At 46.8% G+C, this 21,216-nt stretch overlaps 3 protein-coding genes across 5 annotated transcripts in view; 2 read left to right on the forward strand and 1 right to left on the reverse strand.

Moving 5' to 3' along the window:
* The window catches only part of TNNC2 (troponin C2, fast skeletal type), a 158,378-nt gene that overhangs the window by 122,241 nt on the left and 14,921 nt on the right, over nucleotides 1–21,216 (forward strand). The window lies entirely within an intron of this gene.
* On the forward strand, nucleotides 50–5,993 carry ACOT8 (acyl-CoA thioesterase 8). The gene is made up of 6 exons (XM_069062749.1): nucleotides 50–317; nucleotides 1,609–1,745; nucleotides 2,499–2,724; nucleotides 4,070–4,218; nucleotides 4,578–4,772; nucleotides 5,758–5,993. The coding sequence occupies exons 1-6, from the start codon at nucleotides 73–75 to the stop codon at nucleotides 5,874–5,876; spliced, it is 1,071 nt and encodes a 356-aa protein (XP_068918850.1). The 5' UTR covers nucleotides 50–72; the 3' UTR covers nucleotides 5,877–5,993.
* SNX21 (sorting nexin family member 21) lies at nucleotides 5,989–12,603 on the reverse strand. 2 transcript variants are annotated; one of them, XM_069062747.1, is made up of 4 exons: nucleotides 11,840–12,603; nucleotides 10,624–10,918; nucleotides 10,026–10,183; nucleotides 5,989–7,158 (listed from the first exon to the last, which is right to left on the reverse strand). In XM_069062747.1, the coding sequence occupies exons 2-4, from the start codon at nucleotides 10,910–10,912 to the stop codon at nucleotides 6,484–6,486; spliced, it is 1,122 nt and encodes a 373-aa protein (XP_068918848.1). In that variant the 5' UTR covers nucleotides 10,913–10,918; nucleotides 11,840–12,603; the 3' UTR covers nucleotides 5,989–6,483. The 2 variants fall into 2 exon arrangements, with proteins under 2 accessions (XP_068918848.1, XP_068918847.1); XM_069062746.1 differs by having other exon boundaries at nucleotides 11,673–12,601.

A 21,216-nucleotide genomic window follows, 5' to 3' on the forward strand; every position in this document is an offset into this window, starting at 1 on the left:
CAAGTGGGCCTGCCCGGGAACTTCCGGATTCGAAGGCCTCCCCGCCCCCTTATCTCCCGGAAACAAGGGGTGATGGGCAGCTCTGTTGGGCGGGTGAAGGTTCTCCTCCGCAGCCCCGCCCAGGAGCCGACTTGGGAGCGGGTGCTGCTGGGGCCAGGAGCCGTGGTGCCTGTGTTGTCTCCCTCTTGCGGCGCCGAGCTAGGGCGAATGTCTCCCCCACTGGATTCGGGGAGCTCCGAGGAGCCCTCAAGGGACCTCCGCAGCGTCTTGGTCACCAGCGTGCTCAACCTGGAGCCGCTGGATGAGGATCTGTACAGGTAGTGGCACCCGCGGCGGACCCCCAAGATCGCGACTTGTCTCCTCTGTGTTACGACAGGAGCCCCTCCAACTTGCTAGGATCCGGGGGTGCGGCGAGGCGGCATAGCCCTGTCCTTGACCCACCTAAGCCCTCCTCCCTTCCCCCAAGCAGGTCGTCCGCCCTTTTCCGTTCTCTTCGCTTTTCTTCTCTCATTCTCTTCCCACTCCTTCGCGATAAGGGAGCGAGTCACGATTTCGTGCTGACCTAAAAAGCACCTGCTTGGCCGTGGCGGTGGGGAGCCCTAAACCCTGCGACCTCGGAATCCCATTGACCAAGCCTTTCCCCGTTCACCTTTGGAGCCAGAGCAAGGCAGCTTGACCTTTCCTCGAAATACTGCCGAATCTAGTTGGCATCCTTGTCAATCAATTATTAAGCATCCACTGCATGCCAGGCCCCGTGCTAGGTGCTGGGGCTACAGAGACAAAATGACACCGACCCTGTCCCCAGAGTCTGGCCCAGGAGTCCCTCCTCTTCCTAGTTTGAGAGAGGCCTGCTTCTCCTCCCTCCTCAAGGCTATTTCCACGTTGCCATGCTGCCCTTCTTTAATAGAGCCAGGGCTATATGTTACATAGCACGACAGCTTTTGTTTTTTAAAGAAGCCGAGGCCTAGGCCCTTAAATGGTGGCCTTAGAGTGGATTCACCCTGAGAGGCCAGAAGACCAGGGGACACCAAGGATTTAGGCTTGATTTCAGAGTAAATTTCCGCAAAGGCAAAAGGTCCTGTTCTAGCCTTCCCTGCAGTGCTAGGCATATAAGTAATTGCTTAATCAATATTTACTGGATTTTTTTTTTTTTGCTTTTTGGAGGGCAATTGCAGTTAAGTGACTTGCCCAAGGCCACACGGCTAATAACTGTTAAGTTTCTGAGGCTGGATTTGAACTGAGGTCCTCCTGACTCCAGGACTGGTGCTCTATTCACTGCACCACCCCTATTGGATTCTTTATCTGCCTGCTTTCCTCACCTCTCCCTGGGACTGGTTGCCATGCATGCTCTTATCCATCTGAGAACAAGGTTCATTAATTGTAGACAAAATGGGATATAGTAACTTTTCTTGAAGTTTAGTAGTGAAAAGAGAACCAGACTGAGATTATGGGTTCCATCACAAGCTTCTGACTCTCTTGTGTGAACTAGGACTAGTTGCTTCCTCTCTCTGGGCTTTAGTTTCCCCTTCTGTAAAATGAGATTAGACTGGATGAGCCTTAAGGCAATTGTGTTTATAGGCTCTTCCTTCAATTTTTCTCAATTCACAGGGGAAGGCATTACTGGGTACCCGTAACCCAAAGGCTCTTTGGAGGTCAGATTGTGGGCCAGGCCCTGGTGGCTGCAGCCAAATCTGTGAGTGAAGATGTCCATGTTCATTCCTTGCACTGCTACTTTGTGAGGACAGGTAACCTAACCATTCCACCCCTCATATCACCACTACACTGAGCCGTTACTACAGGTATATTTGCTTTCATATTCTAGGGAGCTTGTTGGGAGTGCTCCCATCAAAGCTGACTGTTTAGGAGGGAGTTTGATGTCTCCTTCGTGTTAATTGCACTCACTACCACTCACTTTGACATTGAACCATATTCTGCAGAATTTTGTTACTTAAGATTTCCTCAGGCATTCGTTCCTACATGTGTGATCCCTGATTGGTAGGCCTTCCACTACCTATTTTTGTGAGGTGTTGAGGTATAAAACAATGCTGGCCTGGATCAGGGGACTTGGGTTTTGCTACTGCCTGTGTGATATTGGACAAGTCATTTCTCTTTTCTAGGCTTCTGTTCTCTCATCTGCAAAATGGGGGTTGGGGGAGGAAGGTTAATCATAACTGGATACACATGTACCTCCTTATGGTTTTCAAAGCACTTCACATACATTATTTAACTCGATCCTCACAACAACCCAATAAGGTAAGTAATGTAAGCATTATTTTCTGTTTTACAGATGAGGAATCTAAGGGGGAAAATCACTTAGAATGTCCTGATTCCAAATCTAGTGCTCTTTTCATTATACTGAGAGATGGTTTCCAAGGTTCCTGTTAGCGCCAACGTTGTGCCCTGAGATCCCTAGCAGCCTGGACATTCTGTGAGTCTTTCTGGTCTGTACTGGAGAGGCTGAACTGAGGCTCACCTAGCTGCCCTCTTGTGCCCCACAGGGGACCCAAAAGTGCCGGTGTTGTACCAGGTGGAACGGACACGAACAGGAGCCAGTTTCTCTGTACGCTCAGTGAAAGCCGTGCAGCATGGCAAGCCCATCTTCATCTTCCAGGCTTCATTCCAGCAGACTCAGCCCAGCCCTATACAGCACCAGTTCTCAATGCCATCCATCCCCCAACCAGAAGAGCTTCCTACCCATGAGGAGCTCATTGAAAAATACTTAAGGTGAGAGGGCATTATGGTCTGAAGTCGGGAGGGCTGGTCCAGGAGGCAGGAGTTTGATCTTAGGGCTCATCTCTGGGACTTTAGACAATGTTCTCAATTTCTTATGAAATGGAAATAGCCCCTGCCTACCTTGTAAGGTTATAGATGTTTAAATTTGTTTTGGAAGGGTATAAAAATGCTATACATGGGGGCGGCCAGGTAGCACAGCGAGTAAGAGCACCAGCCCTAGTGTTGGGATGACCTGGGGGATCGAATCTGGGCTTAGACACTTAGCATCCACCCAGAAACACCTGGCCGTGTAACCTTGAGCAAGTTACTTAACCCCAATTGCTTATAAAAAAAATTTTTTTTTAATGCTATACATGTCCTCAGTGAGCAAGAATTGGGAGGTGGGGCTTCCCGAAGTCTGAGGCTCAGGGAGAAGGTTTGGGGTAAGCCTCACCCCAAAATCTCAGAAGGGACTCAGAAGTCATCCAATCCAACCCTTACCTGAACAGCAGTTCCCTCTGTTGTCACATCCAGTACACTTGAAGCCCTCAAGTGACAGGACCTCATGCCCTTTTTTTCCCCCAAGTAGAATTGGACTGCCTTGAGAGAACAGGAATGAGGCTAAGTGAAGGAGGAAAGGCTTCGTTATCAGAGATTTCTCCCTTACCTAGATTATTGTCAAATGCAGTACAAAATGCCAGGTGTGTCTCCTGCTTTAATTCAAGTAGGACAAAGGTAATTCATTGGGTGGGGGCAAGAGGCACAAAACTGGCAGTAGTAATTATGAGGCTGTCTCTCCATTTTATACAAGGCCAGGTAGGGAGGAAATTACACTATTAAGCACAGAATCTCAGAGTTGAGAGGGATTTCGGAGATCACCTCTTTGAATTTATGCCTGCAAAGAAAGTTCTGTTAACTTTAGGCATCTTGCTTGACCTCCTGGGATGAGTAACTAGCTCAGAACTTCCTCTGTTTTCCAATCTAGTGGACAGCTCTGGTTGTTAAAATTTTTTTTTCTTTAATATCCAAAATATGCTCCTCTGAAGCTTTTTACCCACATTTCCTAGTTATATTTGTGACTAAGCAGAAGAAATCTCATCCCTTCTGCACGACTTTGATTTTGGATAGATAGGAAAGGATAGGGGACACGTCAGGACCTCTTATTGAGTCTGGGACATGGAGGGATGATACACTGACTCGGCCACTTAGCAGCTGTGTGACTTTGGGCAGATCACATCTCTCGGGGGCTGTTTCCTCATCTGTAAAATTAAGGAGTTGGCCTGGATGATCGCTAATGTTCCTTTCAACTCCATAGACTGGACATGGAATATAGTGACTCCTTTTTCACTCCTTCCAGGGACCCTGAGCTACGGAAGAAGTGTAAAATAGGATTGAACCGAATTGCTGCCAAAGAAGTGCCCATTGAAATCAAGCCAGTGGATCTCCCCAGACTGGGCCAACAGAAGGCCAAGCAGATGTTCTGGGTTCGGGCTCGGGGCCACATTGGTAAGAATTGCTGTTTCTTGCCATATTCATGTCCCCCTCCAAAGGGGTGATAGGTAGGCAGAGCAGCTGAAGTCAGAAATTTCACTGTAGACATTCATGGGGCAATTATAAGATCATAGAAGCTAGGAGGAGCCCTTGTACAGATGAGGAAAATGAGGCCCATAGAGGACAAAAAACTTGCCAAAGGTCACATAGGTAATAAGTAGAAGATCCCATTTCAAACCCAGGTCATCTGACTCTTCCCATTGTACCATGCAGTGGCTCAGCCCCTGCCTTCACTCTCTTCTATATTATTCTGTGAACCTGAGGTTCAGAGGCCCAGGCTTCCTCAGTCTCACCAGCTAAGGGTACCATTTCAGGGGAAGGAGACATGAAGATGCATTGCTGTGTGGCCGCCTACATATCTGACTACGCCTTTCTGGGCACTGCCATACTTCCCCACCATCACCTCCACCAGGTCGGATTCATGGTTTCCCTTGACCATTCCATGTGGTTCCATGCCCCATTCCGAGCTGACCACTGGATGCTGTATGAGTGTGAAAGCCCTTGGGCTGGTGAGTTCAGAGGATGGGGGAAGGAGCTGGGGAGGGGAACTACCACATACCATTAAGACCATTTGGAAAGATGAATGCTGAGTGGGGGGAGTGGGGTGGCTGTGATCAAGTTGGGGAAAAGCACTTTTAGAATTCCAGCAGTGTCACCACACTTTATCTAGCACTATCCACTGTCTCATTTGATAATATTGTATTATATATAACTCTGAGAGGAAGTGGCACTGATACCTCTAGATGAATAAACTGGGGAGTCACAGGATCCAGAGCTGGAAACGGTCTTTGAGATTCATCTAGTTCTCAACTCTTCTCATTTTAAATCAAGGATCATTGAGAAGTGACTTGTCCAAGATCATTCCAGTAGTTAATAACAGATAGCGGAACTACTAACCTGGGCCTTCTGACTCTCAGGTCCCGGGCTTTCCCTTTGCATCAAATTTGAGTCTCATAAAACTGTTTACACCAGAGAGGTGTTCGGGCTAGCTTTAGCTCCCAAGACACTGAGAGACAGCTCTATAGTGGGTTATTGAGAAAGCTACTGATGTCATGTGGTGGAAAGAGCCCTGAACTTGAAGAATTGGACTTGGGCCCTATCTCTGCTATTTATGAGACCTTGCACTAATATGAGCTGTTGAGGCAGTGTAGTATGGAGAGGAAATAACACTGGATTTGGCTTTAGGAGAAACCTGAGTTCAAAACCTGCCTCTCACATTACATTTCAAAAGTCAGTATGATCTAGAACAGACAAGTCACTCAGTTTTCTCATCTAAAAACATGGACAATACCTGTCCATAGATAGGCCTTTATATCATACAGGTATTCTTACTGTTAAAGAACAGGCTGTTGCCAATCTCTAGCTTCAGAAACCACAGGATTCTGTACTCTTCCCCCGTCTTTCCCTGCGTGGTCTCATGGATGTGAAGAATTAATGAGGTTTAAGAAGGGGCTCAGTACAAGCCAGTTGCTCACTCTTCTTGCCTACCCACAGGTGGCTCTCGAGGGCTGGTTCATGGGCGTCTGTGGCGACAAGATGGGGTCCTAGCTGTAACATGTGCTCAGGAGGGTGTGATCCGAGTGAAGCAGCCGAAACCAGAGAGTAAGCTGTAGGAAGAAGCTACCCCTAGAACCCTTGCATCCATTCCTGTATTTGCTCTACCAAGAACTATGGGTGAGGGCTATACCCCTCTAGCACTTTGCACATAATAAAAACAGGTACCACTTGGAGGATTCAGCCTTTTTATTCCCCTGGCCTAGAGCAGTTGCTCCATTATTCTTGGCCTTTTGAGGAGACTGTCCCTCAAAGTCAGATGGGAAAGGGAGAATGGGTGGAACAGAGTCTGGGGAAGAGGCCATTGCTGCTTCTTGGTAGAGAAACATATGCCAGACTTTCCCCATTCCCATCACTGCCACCTGCAGGTAAGATAGACAGGGCTAGTCAGGGACACAGCAAAATGTTGACAGGGACTGAAAATGAGGGTCTCAAGGCAAAGAACCTAGATCACATTTGAGAGCTGCTGCTTACTACCCTGTGTAACCTTGGGCAACTTATATGAGAAGGAAATAGATCCAGAGAGGTTAGACTAGGGAATCTCTAAGGTTTCTTCTGAATCCTACGATCTTTGTAGTTCCCACCATTATTGAATACCTGCCTGTCAGTCTCTGTCCCTACAGCTTCTCACCCACCCATCCCTATCAGGATGAGAAGAAGCCCCCTTTAGTCCAGAGCCTCCCTGATAAGCAGTTCCTTGAGGCTGGGAGGTGGAGTGGAAGTGAGGCCAGCTTCTTGCAGTGCCTGGAGCTGGGCCTCTGACTGGCGCTTGTCAATGCCAAGCCTCCAGGAGAGGCGAACATGAGCCTCAAGAAAAGGTCCCAGAAGGGGATGGGAATCACTAGCCCCCAGCAGCTGCAGTGCCTGCTCACAACTCAGCCGTGCCTCACTGGGTTGTTCCAGCTCTTGGTGGCACACAGCCAGGCCTACCAGGGTCAACAGCGTCCTATGGGCACCTACAGGAGTACCCAGTTGGGTCTGCAGGCGCCAGGCATTAGTCCAGAGCCGTAGGGCCTCTCGGTAGAGGCCGGTGCAGGTGAGCCTTTGTGCCTGTCGAAGCTCGGGTAGAATGAAGAAATCCTGGAGGTCGGGTGCCTGACGAAGCTCAGGCACAGACTGCAGGTGCCCCAGGAATTGTTCAAAGGCCCGGCTACGGCGGGCAATGGTCTCAGCAGTAAAATTCCTCCGTAGGCGTTTTCGGGGAAAGGAGACTGTGGCCATGGGCCCACGGAACTGCTGCCGAAGTTGTCGATGTAGTCGTTCAAAGTCAGAGTAGCGCCGGGAAATCTGGGCTGGCGCATGTTCCTGTGGCCCGGGGCCTATCAGGGCGATGGTGTAGAGCTGTACAGGCAGAGGGGAAACAAAAGGCACATTTGGTTTGGGAATTGTCTCCTTTCCCCAACCAGATGCCCTTTGCCCACCTCCCTCACTTTCAGCTTCATCACATCATCCCCTTTCCCACCCCATAGAGTAACGACCTGGAAAGAGGGGAGCCTTGGGCCTAGTACCAAAGGGACCTGGAGACCCACCTTACCTGAGGCTCCTCTGAATTGCCCAGGGTCACAGTGCAGCACAGAGAGAAAGAGACAGAAATGAGATTCATAGCTGGCAGCTCCGGACCCTCACCCCATAGCAAGCCTGTAGCAATGTAGAATTCTAGGTCTTTGGAGCTAGAAGGAACCCTAAATGCCATTTAATCCAAGAGTTCTTAACCCTAGAGTCCAGACCTCCAAGGAGGCAGCGAATTTGGTTTGTTTGTTTTTTAAATATTGTGATAGTTGTAATTTTATTTTTAAAATTAAAAAAATTTTTAAAACATTCTAAGAAGGGGTCCACAGACCTCACCATACTGCCAAAGGGGGAGTTGGGGGCAAGAGGAGGAGGGGGTTCTGTTACACCAAAGCATTAGAATCCCTGGTCTTGTACATGTGCTTCTCAAATGGGGAAGCTGGAACCCAGGGAGGGGAAGTTATTCTCGCCAGGTCACACTGCTAATAAATGTTGGAACTCTGGGACTCCAGCTTCATTCTTTTGACTCTCAAGCCACTACACTCCAGTCTTCCTGCCTGTACATTTTTAATAGTTTTAAAAGTTTACGAGAGGAAACTCAGGTTCTCCTATGCCATTTGATTTGTCTTCCACCCATGTAAGCTGCCCAGACACCTAGGCAGCTGGTAGCACAGTAGATAGAGCTCTGGACCTGGAGTCAGGAAAACCCAAGTTCAAATTCAGCCCCAGACACTTACTAGCTCTGTGTTCCTGGGAAAGTCACAACTTCTTGCCTTTGTTTTAACTTGACTGCAAAGTGGGGATAATAATAGTATCTATCTCCTAGGGATGTTGAGAGAATTAAGTGAGATAATATTTATAAAGGCTTAGCATTGTACCTGGTACAAAGTAGGTGCTTAAATTTTTATTAGTCTTCTTCCCTTCAACCTGATAATCAGAGAACAGCCAATAGTAGACATGGAGTAGCATGATTCTGGGTTATAGTCAAATGGCTCCCAGATATAAGACCCATTTTTATGCTTTATGCCTTGTAAATCACTTTCACAGTATACAATGGCTCAAATCTAGGGTCTGATATTTACTAGGCTGGTGACCATAGGCAAGGCTCATGATGTAAAGTAGGGATGGGGAATCTGGCCTTGTGTCCACACATGGCCCTCTAGGTCCTCAAGTGCTGCCCTTTGAGTGGCCTCAAGGCTGCAGATTCCCCAACCCTGATATAAAGCAAGATTCCCTAATAGAACTGTCTAAAAATGAGAATAGGCTGTTTCAGGAGATGTTAAAGTGCCTGTCTCTTGGAGGTCAGTTAAGCTGGGACATTAGGCACCAAGTGAATGGTCATCTTGGGGGGATATTATAGAGGTTTCCTATCCAGGTGCTTTGAATTTAGATGGCCTCTGAAGGCTCCTCCAACTCTGAGGCTTTTATTCTAGTGAGGCAGCTAGGTGGCACAGTAGATATATCGAGCAGAGGGCTTGAGTCTCAAGGACCTGAGTTCAGATTCTTCCTAAAGCATTCATTAACTGTATGACTCCTAGCAATCACTTACCCTCACTTATAGGGATAATACCCACCTCGGAGGGCTGTTTTAGAGTCAAATGAGCCAACATAAAGCCAGTACATAAATGCTATTATTTTTGCTATTTGATAGAGGAAGTAACTGTAATAAAATTATGAATAGAGTTTTAAGGCTTAGAAAGACTTTACTTAACAATAGCCATATGAAGTGTGTACCCAAGTGCCAAGTATTAACCCCATTTTATAGATGGAGGAACCTAGAAGTTATGATTTGGCCAAGGTCATATGGCTAGTCCTAGCATCCAAAACTAAGTCTTCCCATTCTCAGGTTCAGCGCTGTGCCCAATGCTACCTGCATCCCTCCCTGCTGCTAAGGAAGCCACCATGGTCATTTTTTTATTCTTCCAGTTCCTCAGCTCTCCCTTGATTCATCTGTATCCCCACTCTCCCAGACCCCTTCCATACTAGCCTGAGCCCAGACTCCTGCTTCCTGTCTACATGATGCTGCTGGAAGGTCTCCAGGTGGGAGTTCTCTACTTTATGAACAACAGAATGGAAGGGAGGGAACCTACAGATGTGGGAGGAGGTCCCCATGGCCTCATTCCCACCAGAGGGTGTGTATGTGTCTGTATCTGTGTGTTATACACAGGCAAGTTCCTGGACTAGTTATAAGCAAGTTAGAGGATGAGCTTCCTTCATGAGTTAGTTTCCAAATTCCATGTCAAGTTTCACTGTCACTCAGATCTCTATTTCAGCCCCTCCTCCTTCCTACAGAGCAGCTTCTAGTGGCTCAAGGGGCCAGTCCTTTCCACCAGCTGCTGCTCTCACCTTTCTTCTTTAGTTACTTCAATTAAATCACTGTTGACTGTCTGTCCTTGACACAATCTTTCTCTTCACCTTCACAGCCTGAATCCTTTCCCTTCCTCTACAGCATTACTCCCACGCAGAGCACTTTTATCAAGCATGAGCAAGCTTCCTTTGCATAGGTATGGGGAGGTTCTGGCCTTCTAGTCTCCGGAATATCCTACCTCAATTGGAGGGTGTGAGGGGGATTGGGGGAGGGAGAAGGAAGACTGGTCTTGGAATTTCCAGATTTCTTTGGGCACAAAGATCTCTAGAGCTCTGAGGACCCAGGCAGGAAGGGAGCAGGACCCAGCCAGTGGAGGGCGGGCCTCACTCACCACGTACTTGGAGGGGGGCTCATTGATGACATTGGCGCTGGTCACTTCAAAGAGCAGCCGCTGAGGTGCCAGGTTACTTTTTGACTTTTTCCAGAAGTCCTGTAGTTGGCGGGTCAAGAGGTTACTGCCTCGGGGACCATCTGCTGGGGGCCTCTGATCTGTTTAGGGATACGACCCAGTCAGAGCTTTGATCTGGCTAGCTGGGCGTTCTTAGTCAAATCACTAGCCCCTTCTGAGCCTGTTTCCTTCTCAGTAAAATGAGGTAGTTAGCCTGAATGATCGCTAAGGGCCCTTCCAGCTCTAAATCCTGCAAACCAACTGATTCAGTTGGGTCCCCGAGGCAGAGTTCTGAAAACCGAAAGATAGAGATTACCCAATCTTTAAAATCTCTTCCTAAAGTATTGTATGAAAAGGGATGTTGTTGGGGGTGGGCCCAAGATGGGAGCGGACCAAACGCAGAAGTGGTCCTTTAAGAATGCTGTAAAATTATTGATAATAATAACGCTTGATAAACGGAATGATTTTAAATGCCCACTGAGTAGGGGAATAAAAGTCAAGTTTAAGGGGCTGCCCTCCCACCTCATTTCCCAGGGCTTGCCTCCATCCTCCCCAGCTCCATTCTCTCCAGGACTTTTAAGTCTTCGGCCCAGGGCCCCTGATCCCAGAGGATCTCCGTTTTCCTCCTCTTCCTCCTCGTCCTCATCATCTTCTGTGCTGGTGAAGCTCAAGGTGCCACTGAGACGTGTGGATAAGCCCTCGGTATCATCCTCCTCGAGCTCCGAGCTCTCCGGGAATTCCTCGGCCTCCTCGCCTGGGGCTGGCTCTCCCGAGCCCTCTCCGGTTAGGGCCAGGGCGTGCCGCAGGCGGTGCAGAAGGCGGGAGGCCATGGTACCCTGGGAGAAAGCAATCCGGGACGCACGGTTGGGGCGGGAGTACCGGAGAGGGCACAGGCCATCCGGGAAGGAAGCCTTTGCCAGAAAGCAGAGAATTGGAGAGGTCGAGGAATTCTCGGGGGAAAGGAGTGAAGGGCAATCGATTAAGAAAGCGGGAAAGGAAGCACTAGCAGAGGGAAGGGAGTCGGGGTCTGTTCAAATCGGCGAGGGGGAGTAAAGAGTGTTTTAAAGGGGAGGCGGAGAGAGTGACTCTGGGGCTGAGAGCTGGGGTTGGATTAGGAGGAGTGGTCCGAGAGTCCAGCTTGACTCAGTCGGAAGAATAGGGGTAGACCTCAGCCTGACCTGAGGGGATCTCTACTTGGGAGGGGGGGTGGCAGAGGAGTCCCCCAACCTGGAGGCAGGGTGTGTGTGCGGGTAGGCGGAGCGGGAAGGGAAGGCGGGTGGTCTCTTCGGTTTGGAAGCTGGGAATACCCCTGAGAAGGGGATGGGGAGAAGGGACGGAGTCCAGAGTCCTGGCCCAGCTCGTTTGGGTGGGGGTGGGAGGCGGAACGCAGCCTAGTCAGAAGAGAGGGTGAGGGGCTCCCCATAACTGAAGAAGACGCTTGCAAAGTGGGGGAGAGAGGAGCAGGTTCCCCAGCCCCAGCGGGTCGCGGGAAGAAATAGGGGCAGCAGAGACTGGCAACCGCCCCGCCCCTCCCCGAGAACCCGAGGTTATGATGCGTTCCAGACGTCCTCCCCGGGGACACCCCCTCACCCCGAGAGTCTGGGAACCCGGGTTGCGGGTGCAGTGCTCTCAACCCAACAGTCTGTCCGGCAGTCGGAGGTGGGTTAGAGGTCAGGGATCCGAAGGCTGGAGGCCTCCTTCCCGGCCCTCCCAGCCCGGCGGCCCGATCCGGTCCGGCCTAATCCACAGCTGCTCACCGAAGCTCAAGAGATGGGATGGCCTCCCCACTCGGCTCCGCGGCTCCCTCCGGTCTCTTCCTGCCGCGGCCCCGCCCCCGACTCCGCCTGCTCCGGGATCGCTGGCCTTGGAAGCCCAGGAGTGAAAACCACTGGCCCCCCCAATAGCAGGACTTTGTGGCCCGGACCTGTTCGGTGTAAGCGACAGAAATACGGCTATAATGACGAACTTGCAAATCTGGAATCTTGCGGTGCAAACACTGGAATGCCATGGTGTGAAAAACCAAGTCCAGAATCTCGAACCCTTGGAACTGGGATCCATCAATTTCGATTGAATACCCCTACCCCATCGGGATGGGCACTCACCCAGGAGACCTCTCCAGAAACAACACCGAAGTGACCCACACCTACCCCCTCTCTTCCAGGATCGATCAATCAGTAAATATTTATTAAGCACCAACTTTTTGCTAGGCACTGGTGATCCAAAGACAAAATGCATGGTCCCTGGCTTCATGGACTTTACCTTCTTCAGGGGAGGCATGAACACTCGTGTTAGAACAAAATAAATACAAAGTGTGGACAAAAGGAATTGAAGGAGGAGGGACGAGGATCAAGAAAAACCTCATATTTCTAGCTGGGTTTTGAAGGAAACTTAGGGATTCGATGAGGTAGAGTTGAGAAAAGTATCCCAGGCATGGGCTACACTCTGTGTAAAAAGGCTCTGTGTAAAAAGGCACTGAGAAAGATGAAATGTCTTTTGTGAAGAACAAGAGAGCCACTTTCACTGGAAGCAGTTTGAAGGGCTCTCCAGGGCTTTCTGAAGTCCTTTCTAAGGAAGTAAAAATCCAATTATCCTTCACATGGATGTTGAATAGTTTTTTTGTTTTTGTTCTTTATAACTTGTTCAAAACACTTTCTTGGTTATTATCTCAGTACCCACTGTGAGCAAACATAATCCCCCACAAGAGTGGAAACTGCAGAGGACATGGTGGGTGTCTGCAAGATTTAAAAGGCAGAAGTCTTGGGTTCCATTCCTGCTCTGCCTCTTAGTTTTTTTTACTTTGGTCAATTCATTGTCTATGTGAATGGTCTTTATTTCCTTTCCTTATAAAATTGAGGGATTGTATTGGGTGGTTTCTTAGGTCCTTTTCTTCCAGTTGTAATGCTGTTTTCTAAGCCCCTTTTCAATTTTGACCTTCTATAAGCCCCTGAGAAATGAATGAAAAGGCATTTTGTTATTTAATATATGCCAAGCTTTTTGCTAAGCACAAATACAAAACACAAAAGCAAAGACTGTCCTAGTCCTCCAGGAGCTTTCATTCTAATGGAGAGATAGCAAACTTTGGGAGAAGTGTTGGTCAGGGAGGGGCAATTTGAGCCCTGCCTGAGTGGGGCCTTAGGAGAATTAAATGATCCAATCCTTTTAGGAACAAAGGAGTTGAGTCCAGAATTGGAGAGGGAAGAGAAATGCAGCCGGTAGGACAGTTAAGAAGCTGACTACAAGTGGGAAGTGAAGCCTACCTGAAATAGTGGACCAGGTGAAGCTTTGCCAATTTTGACAGCTAGGGCCTCCGTGCAGAAGTTCTAGAGAAGAAAGGGTTAAAAAAAAACCTTCAGGTCCCTGTGGGAGTGGAGTGATTTGTGAAATAACTTGCCTGAAGAATGCTAGTAGTCCTTGACTGCCAGAACACCAACTTCCCTTTAATCTACTGACCTTCTCTCTGACAGCCTCAGTGTAGGGTAAGTCTTATCTGATTGGGGGGAAGATGTTAGTACCCCCCCATCGGAAAGGGGGCTCCTCCTTTAGCTCCAGCTTCATCGACATTCTCTCCCAATTTTATCCACAGCTAGGAGAGCATGGGAGAAATCTCTGGAGACCTGTGACTTCAGCAGCCCTATTTTTCTCTGGGCACCTTTAATCTAGAGGAATTGGCATTTGATAAGGAGTAAAGACTAGTCTTTGACCCTCAGTGCCCCACCCCCTCTGGACCCTCAGAAAAACACTTATATGGCTAAGACTAGAAGGGACAATCAAATGTACAAGTTAGATAAGGATACCCCGGAAGCCAGTTATGCCAAGTTAGTGAATTGTGGTTTAGTGGAAAAAACAATGGGCTGAGAGCTTTGCTTAAAACTCAGCTTAGTCCCTAATTCTTTCTATGACCTTGGGTATGTCAAATTTATCTCTTGATCTGTTTCTTTGCCTGTCAAATGGGGACAAAAATACAAGGTTATAATCTTAGAATCACAGAACTGGAAGAAAACTGAGCAATCAGATCATTCAGCCCATTCATTTTCCACAGGCTCAAACTGAACCCCAAAAAAGAGACATGACTTGCCAAAGTCACAGCAAGTTAGTGGCAAAGCTCAGGTTAGAACCCAGCAGACCTAACTTCTAAACCAGAGCCTTTCCCCCAGAGCTACTCTGGGTCAGAATGAGCTGGATGACTTGATAATCAAACACTCAATCAGCAAACATTTATTAAGTATCTTCTATGTTCCAGGCACTAATTAAGCTCAAATCCATCTTTAGACACTTCCCAACTGTGTGACTTTATGGAACCTCTGTTTGCCTCAGTTTCCTCAACTATAAAATGGGGATAAATAATAACACCTATCTGGCAGGTTTGTTGTGAGGATTAAATGAGACAGTATTTGTAAAGCACTTAGCACATTGCCTGACACATAGTAGGTCCTATTTAAGTGTTGACTAGCTATTATTATTATTATTATATATTACTGTCCCATTCACTACAGCCTCCCTTACAAATCTTTTCATCCCTTCTCACATCTGCATTGGTTCCCCTGCCTAACACTCTTCCTGCTGAGAACCTTGCCCCATATTTTCAGAAAAAATTGAGGCCATTCACAGAGAGCTTTCTCCTGTTCTTATTTCATATCACTCAGATGCCTTCTGTCTCTCCTCCTTTTCCCATCTGTAATAGTAATGGAATTTAAAGATCCCCCTGTATTGGCTTGGTTTTTTGACTGATTGTGTTAAAACCCAGAGCTTGTGAATCCCACTTGTAGAATGGACTTGTTGATGTGAAAAGAGAGGGCTGAACTGGGAAGTAGCTGGTGATGTAAATTTAGAGAGACACAAAGAGAGAGGCAGAAGAACTTTTTTTTGGAAGCAGCATCTTGGAGGCAGAGAGAGATGGAGAGGATTGCTGAGGGCCAGTTTGAATTGCCCAGGACGTTTGAGAGCTGCCACCCAGAGCTGCCAAGGACTGAGGAGACATGGCTGTTATGCTGGTACTTTGTTTTGATGTTGTTTTGCCAGATTTGTCCACTGGTGAAAGACAGTCCTGTTGTTGCAGAGCTTCTGGAACCTTGCTGTTGGTTCAGAAGACCTGAAGAAGGATTTTCTTGTTGTATGTTTACAGAAATCCTGGAAGGGGGTTTTGCTAATGTTTTCAGGGGTCCTAGGACTGTTCTGCAGACAGAAAGTGAATTCTGTCCACTGGTGAAGGACAGTGATGTTGTTGCAGGGGTCTGGAGACTGTCCTGCAGACAGAGTGACTACTGTCCACTGGTGAAGGACAGTGCTGTTGTTGCAGAGGTTCTGGAACCTTGCTGTTGATTCAGAAGCCCTGAAGAAGGATTTTCTTGTTGTATGTTTACAGAAATCCTGGAAGAGGGTTTTGCTAATGTTTTCAGGGATCCTAGGACTGTTCTTCAGACAGAGAATGAATTAATGAAGACACTGGCAATGTATCTTGTGGCCTTGCTAAGCTTTATCTCCCCAGGAACAAAGATTGCTGAGAACTTACCTCAGGTCAAGATGAAGAAAAGATTTCTCTTTGGGTATTAAATGCTGTGCTTAAGCTTGTTGTAACTCTGGGGTAGATTCAGTTGTGATCCAAGGGTGGGGAACTTTTGACCTTTTTGTGCTCTGCAATTGAACAAATGAATGTACTTTACTTATGGTTGGAAACTAATCTCCATTTGAGAAGAGGGGCTTTGTGGTTGACTAAATGAATGTACAGCCTAGGGGTGGAGTAGTACTTAGAAGAGGGTCTTTGGGATTGACTAAATGAATGTAATGTCCAGGGGTGGGGTAGTACTTGGAGATTATTGAATTATACTTGGTGAATGCTGTATTTTGAATGATGCTATATTTTGATTTTCTCTGTTCTTAATTTTTCACTGAATAAAATGGAGAGCACCTATGCTGGTATTTTGAACCTTGGGAAGTTGCCTTTGATTGGCATTACACCATCTCACAAGATGGGGTAGCCCTTTTATTTGCCAAGGCTAACCTCTCTGTGTACAAACAAGCCCATTCCATTCATTCTATCTCCTCCAACAGATTGTCTGCTCTGACATTTCCACTCTCTCACTTATCTTCAGTCTCTCTCCACTTACTGCTTCCCTACAGCCTACAAACATATCCATTTCTTCCCTTTCCCCAAAAACCCTTCACTTGATCCTCCCATTCCCTATAACTGTTGTCCCACATTTCCCGTTTTATTTTTTAATGGTTAAACTCCTTGAGAAAATCACCTGTAACAGATGCCTCCACTTTCTTCCCTTTTGTTGTCTTTAGTTTGGCTTCCAACTTCCTTATTCATCCCAAAGTGCTATCTCCCAAGTTGCCAACAATCTCCTAATTGTTAAACACAATGACCTTTCCCCAGTCCTTATCCTTGACAAGGCAGCCCTTGACTCTTTTCTGGATCATCTCTTCTTTTTTCTAGGTTTTCAAAACAGTGCTCTCAAACAGTTCTCCTGCCTATCTGACCTTTCCTTATCAGTCCTCTTTAACAAATCTTCATCTAGGTCTTGACCTTCGAATTGTGGTTGTCCCACGGTCATTTCTACTGGGACAGAGAACTCAGCAAGACCTTAGCTTGAAAACATCAAGGTCCCCCACTGCATCTCCATTTGTCCTGATCTATATCTTGCCATTGGACCCAGATGGCTTGGGAGCAGAAAGTGAGGCTATGACTTTGCACAGCCCTCCCTCACTTAAATCCAGTTCACTTGCATGTCATGGCATCACTTCCCTGACACCATGGTCCTCTTTCAGAAAGGACAAACAAAAACCTCTGTGAGTAGTTGAGTAGTAGTGATGGGGTACCTGGGGTCTAGATCAATTTGTGAAACCAACTTGTAAAACCAGTCTGTTCAGTTGTAACTGCAATTTGTCCTTTCCCATCCTTAAACTCTGCCCCTTCTCCCTATCCCACACTCCACCTAGGCAACACCCTGTGACCCCTTTGTTCTTACTTAATCTCTTCATTTCTTCTCAGGCCTGGACCACACCCTCCTTTGTCCTTGCCTTTTGTCTCCTTCGACCTGGCCCAAATCTTATCTAAACTATCTATTCACATGCCCCTCTTGGTCAGCTCTGACCTTTGTCTATGCATTGAGGCCCCTCCCTTCTAGTCAGCCCTGACAATGGCAGCCCTACCCTTTAAAGGTAAAAGCATGTACCCCTCTCACTTGCAGGTTCCCTAAAGGACTCTTGCCCTTCTAGAAGCATAACAATAAACTTCTACAACTCTCACTCCAATTAAGCCTGAGACCTTGAATTCTTTCCAGAAGATATTGCAGGTTTTCTGGCCTTAGATAAGATCATAATTCCTGCTGAACCTATTGGGATCCCGTCCCCCATCAGTAGGAGGAGGAGGAGTTGCCCCACTAGGGACCCAACCGGAACTGACCAGTTGGACAACATAGCTTGCTTTCTCTGTTTCTGTCTTTCTCTCCCTTACCTTCTCTCTGTCCACATTACCTGCCAGTGCTCTCTGCCCAAAGGAAAGTAAATTTTGATCTCTGAAACCTAGTAAGATATCTTGGGGTTTACCAGCTAGATTTCTTTTTCATGGACCATGCTTTAAATCCCAAACTCTGACTCTCATTGATTGGCCAACAATAGGTCCTAGTCCAAGCACCACTTAGTGACCATTGTTTAGGCCCTGATTGGCTCAGAGTGAATGTAAATAGCAATTGATTCTGTTTTGACTAGAAACCCAGAGAGTCTTCCCTTCCCAGACTGATTTTTTTTCTCACTTAGCCTTAATCGATGATTGGGAGGTACCTCAGTCAAACAGAAACCTGGGAAAGACCTTAGCTTGAAAAGGCCAAGGCTGACAAGAGGGAGTCTTATATATACAGAAGATTGTGGAAGAAATCTAGGGGTGGTCTAGAGGAGTTTAGGGAGAGTCTTAAGGAGGATTTAATGAGGTCAATGAGTGAGTAAGGGTGGGAGGCAACCCGGAGACTACAGGCAATGGTGGGCTAGGCCAGCTTAAGGGTGAATTGGTATTTTGATAGGCTCAAGGTTGGGAAGTCCAGTAATAGGAAGGTGGGAAATCTAGTAACAGAGGCTTGGGCTCAGCTACCATGTAAGACTTATTGACTCATGCAAATGCCTCATCAAATGAGACAATTTAATCAGAGTTCAAGGGGGGTTCCAAGAGCCTGTACCTCAAGCACTCAAAGAGAGCTACAGAGGGTTCCCAGAGCCCATACCTCATCAATAGCAGACCTAGGAGGGCTTGGCTAGGTTAAGAGTAACTGAGATTTGGGAATAGTGATAATGGAAGGTTTATGGCCTCAGGTGAACACCAGATAAAGTGTGAAGATTCAAGGAGAGTTCAAGGGGGTTCCCAAAGCCCGTACTCCATCAGAAGCATCCCAATAAATATCTTTTCCTGCAAAAACTGCTTTGTAAGAACATTTTCTCTTTTAGCTCAAGAGCAAAGAATATCTACATGTCATTTGCAGAGTTGTGAGATGCACACTTCTATCACTCACTGGTGGTGTGTCACACTCTTAAGTGGATAAATTGCCTTTTACCTGACTGTCTGTATCCCATGCTGGCTTTTTTTGTGCCAGTAAGAACCCTTAATATTCTCACACTAGGTCCTACTGATGGGGTATGGCTCTGAACCCTTCCTCCTAGGAACTTTTCCATGAATTCTAGGGAACCCAGCCCCAGAACTCAGATCCTAGACTTTAACCAGAGATTTAGGTGAATATACCTCTCAATAATCCCTTCACAAAGGCTCTAACCTTAAATTCTCTATTACCTCTAATCTAGTCCACCCCTTCATTGTCTGGATTGCCCCTGGGCACTTCCCACCCTTAATCCCTTCTAGACCCCTTCCTTTACCCCCCCCCCCCCCCCGTCACCCAAAACTATTGACCACACTATAAAAAAGATCAGTCTCATCTGTCAAATGGCTCAGATTTTTAAAGTCTGGCCAATAGGCAGACTCACTAGGAATTTTGCCCACTCCAACTGGTGTTTTGATAAACTTTGTCTCCAACTTAAAAAAGGCTTGAGTCCAATTCTTTTGAGGCAGGACCCATGCCTCTTGCCCTTAAATTTTGGGGTTCCTGGCACCCCTAGACTACAACTCTACATGTGGGTGTTCTCCAAGGTTCTAACCAACTTTCTCGTCTCTTCTTTCTCTAGACCCTTGCACTAGCAATTTCACTTTATCCCACAGGCTTAATACTCTATGCAAACAATACCCACATCTATACCTCCAATCCCATTCTCTCCTCCCAACTTCAATCTCAGTTTCCAGTGGCCTATTTGTCATTTCAAACTGGATGCCTTGTAAGTATCTTAAATTCAACCTGTCTAAAAGCAAACTCAACTTTACCTCTAAATACACCCCTCTTCCAAACTTGCCTATTTCTGTAGAAGTAACCACTGTCTCTCAGTTACCTAGCTTCATATCTACGCTGTCCTGGACTCACCCTAACCCCATATATATATCCATTAGTCGCCAAATCTGGCCATTTCCACATTGACAACATCTCTCTTATCCAACCCCCTCTCTCTATTCACTCAGCTAACACTTTCCTTCAGGCCCTCTTCACCTCTCAGCTTTATTCTCCTAAATGATTCTCTTTCCTCTGATTTGCCTCATAAAAAGGAATCCTCTTTTCCCTCCTGAAGCAGCTTTAGCACCAGCATTTGCATGATGTTTTTCCTGATCATCCTAAGGGTTGGTGCATCCCCTTTCAAATTTCCTTATTTAGCTACTTTGTATATTTGTATTTGTTTATTCATTTTGTATTTGTTGACATACCCTCAAACTGGCTTGCCTAGCAGTTCCCTCAGCCTGCCTAGTTCCCATGACCTATACCTTTCTTCCAAGTCAGTGATACCCTAAACAAGAAGGTGCCGGAGGCTACTCTTAAGAGTCAATTATTAAATTTTCTGTGTGAGTTTTTACACCCAAAAATCTCTACAGATTGAGGCTTGATTTGTTGTGGTTTGGGTTGTCTGGTTTTTAGAAACTGTGGAAAAATATAATTCAGATAAAATTTAAAACATGGGGCAGCTAGGTGGCTCGGGGAATAGAGCTTTGGCCCTGGAGTCAGGAGGACCTTAGTTCAAATTCAGCCTCAGACACTAACCCTGTGACCTTGGGCAAGTCACTTAACCCTGCTTTTCCCCCCTCCAAAAAGCAAAAAAAACCCAACAAAACCCCAAACTCTTAAAACACACTTTTTTTTTTGAGGGGGGAGAGCTGGTTGTTAACATTTATCAACAGGGCAGCTAAGTGGCCCAGCAAATAGAGCACCTGCCCTGAAGTCAGGATGACCTGAGTTCAAATCCAGCTTCAAACACTCTTACTAGCTATGTGACACTGGGCAAGTCTTTTACCCCCGATTTGCCTTTAAAAAACTTACCAATACACCAATTTTCCTAAATCTCACTGTCACCCATAAAACTCACTGTCACACCTCTGTAGTGTGAAGAATTCTGAAATTTTCTCTGATCACAATCTTGTATCCTGCCTCACTGCATTCAAACCTGTTGCATGTCCTCACCATGACATTGAGTCATTCTACCCTTTCTCTCTCTCTCTCTCCCTGTCCTCCTCATCTATCCATCACCTTTATCCTGGCCTCACTTTTCCCTCTTTGTAACCTGTTCAGTGATGCTCCTCCCCAGCTCTGAAATACTTTGTCCTGATCTCAAGAGAAGGCTTTGCTATCTGCTTTTTTGAGAAAATGGAGACCATCTGCGGAGAGCCACCTATCTCTTTGATCAAATGAGATCATATCTGTAAAGCACTTAGCACAGTATCTGTCACATAGTAGGTATTACAGAAATACTTATTCCCTTCTGCTGTTCTAGACTTCTAAACCTCTCTTCACCCCTCATATTCTCATTTGTTCTGGTCTTTGGAAAGGAGATCCCTCTTCTTGTGTCTCTGACTCTGACCCTAATGCCAGTTTTGAGGTCATGAGTTCCTTCTTCCCTTCCTCCTCTTAGAATCAGTCCTTAGCTTTTTTGAAGGTTCAGCCCAGATGACTGAGGCTCTCTTCCCCTCCCAAATTACTTGTATTTACTTATGTACAAAGAGGTTGCATCTCCTACAGAATGATATTAGCACCTTAAAGACAGGGGATGTCAAGTTTTC

This window comes from Petaurus breviceps, unplaced genomic scaffold, assembly GCF_028583685.1.
Source record: "Petaurus breviceps papuanus isolate PSGF00001 unplaced genomic scaffold, PetGlider_PUasm1.0 90503, whole genome shotgun sequence".
Taxonomy (NCBI): Eukaryota; Metazoa; Chordata; class Mammalia; order Diprotodontia; family Petauridae; genus Petaurus; species Petaurus breviceps.

What these genes read in the sequence shown, in the direction of transcription:
- ACOT8 (XM_069062749.1), top strand. Translation starts at nt 73, where the DNA reads ATGGGCAGCTCTGTTGGGCGGGTGAAGGTTCTCCTCCGCAGCCCCGCC. An exon ending in CTGCTACTTTGTGAGGACAG is followed by an intron (nt 1,746 to 2,498) that starts GTAACCTAACCA and finishes TGTGCCCCACAG; the next exon opens with GGGACCCAAAAGTGCCGGTG. An exon ending in GTGTGAAAGCCCTTGGGCTG is followed by an intron (nt 4,773 to 5,757) that starts GTGAGTTCAGAG and finishes GCCTACCCACAG; the next exon opens with GTGGCTCTCGAGGGCTGGTT.
- SNX21 (XM_069062747.1), bottom strand. Translation starts at nt 10,912, where the DNA reads ATGGCCTCCCGCCTTCTGCACCGCCTGCGGCACGCCCTGGCCCTAACC. An exon ending in TGGAGCTGGGGAGGATGGAG is followed by an intron (nt 10,184 to 10,623) that starts GCAAGCCCTGGG and finishes ATCCCTAAACAG; the next exon opens with ATCAGAGGCCCCCAGCAGAT. An exon ending in AGCCCCCCTCCAAGTACGTG is followed by an intron (nt 7,159 to 10,025) that starts GTGAGTGAGGCC and finishes CTGCCTGTACAG; the next exon opens with CTCTACACCATCGCCCTGAT.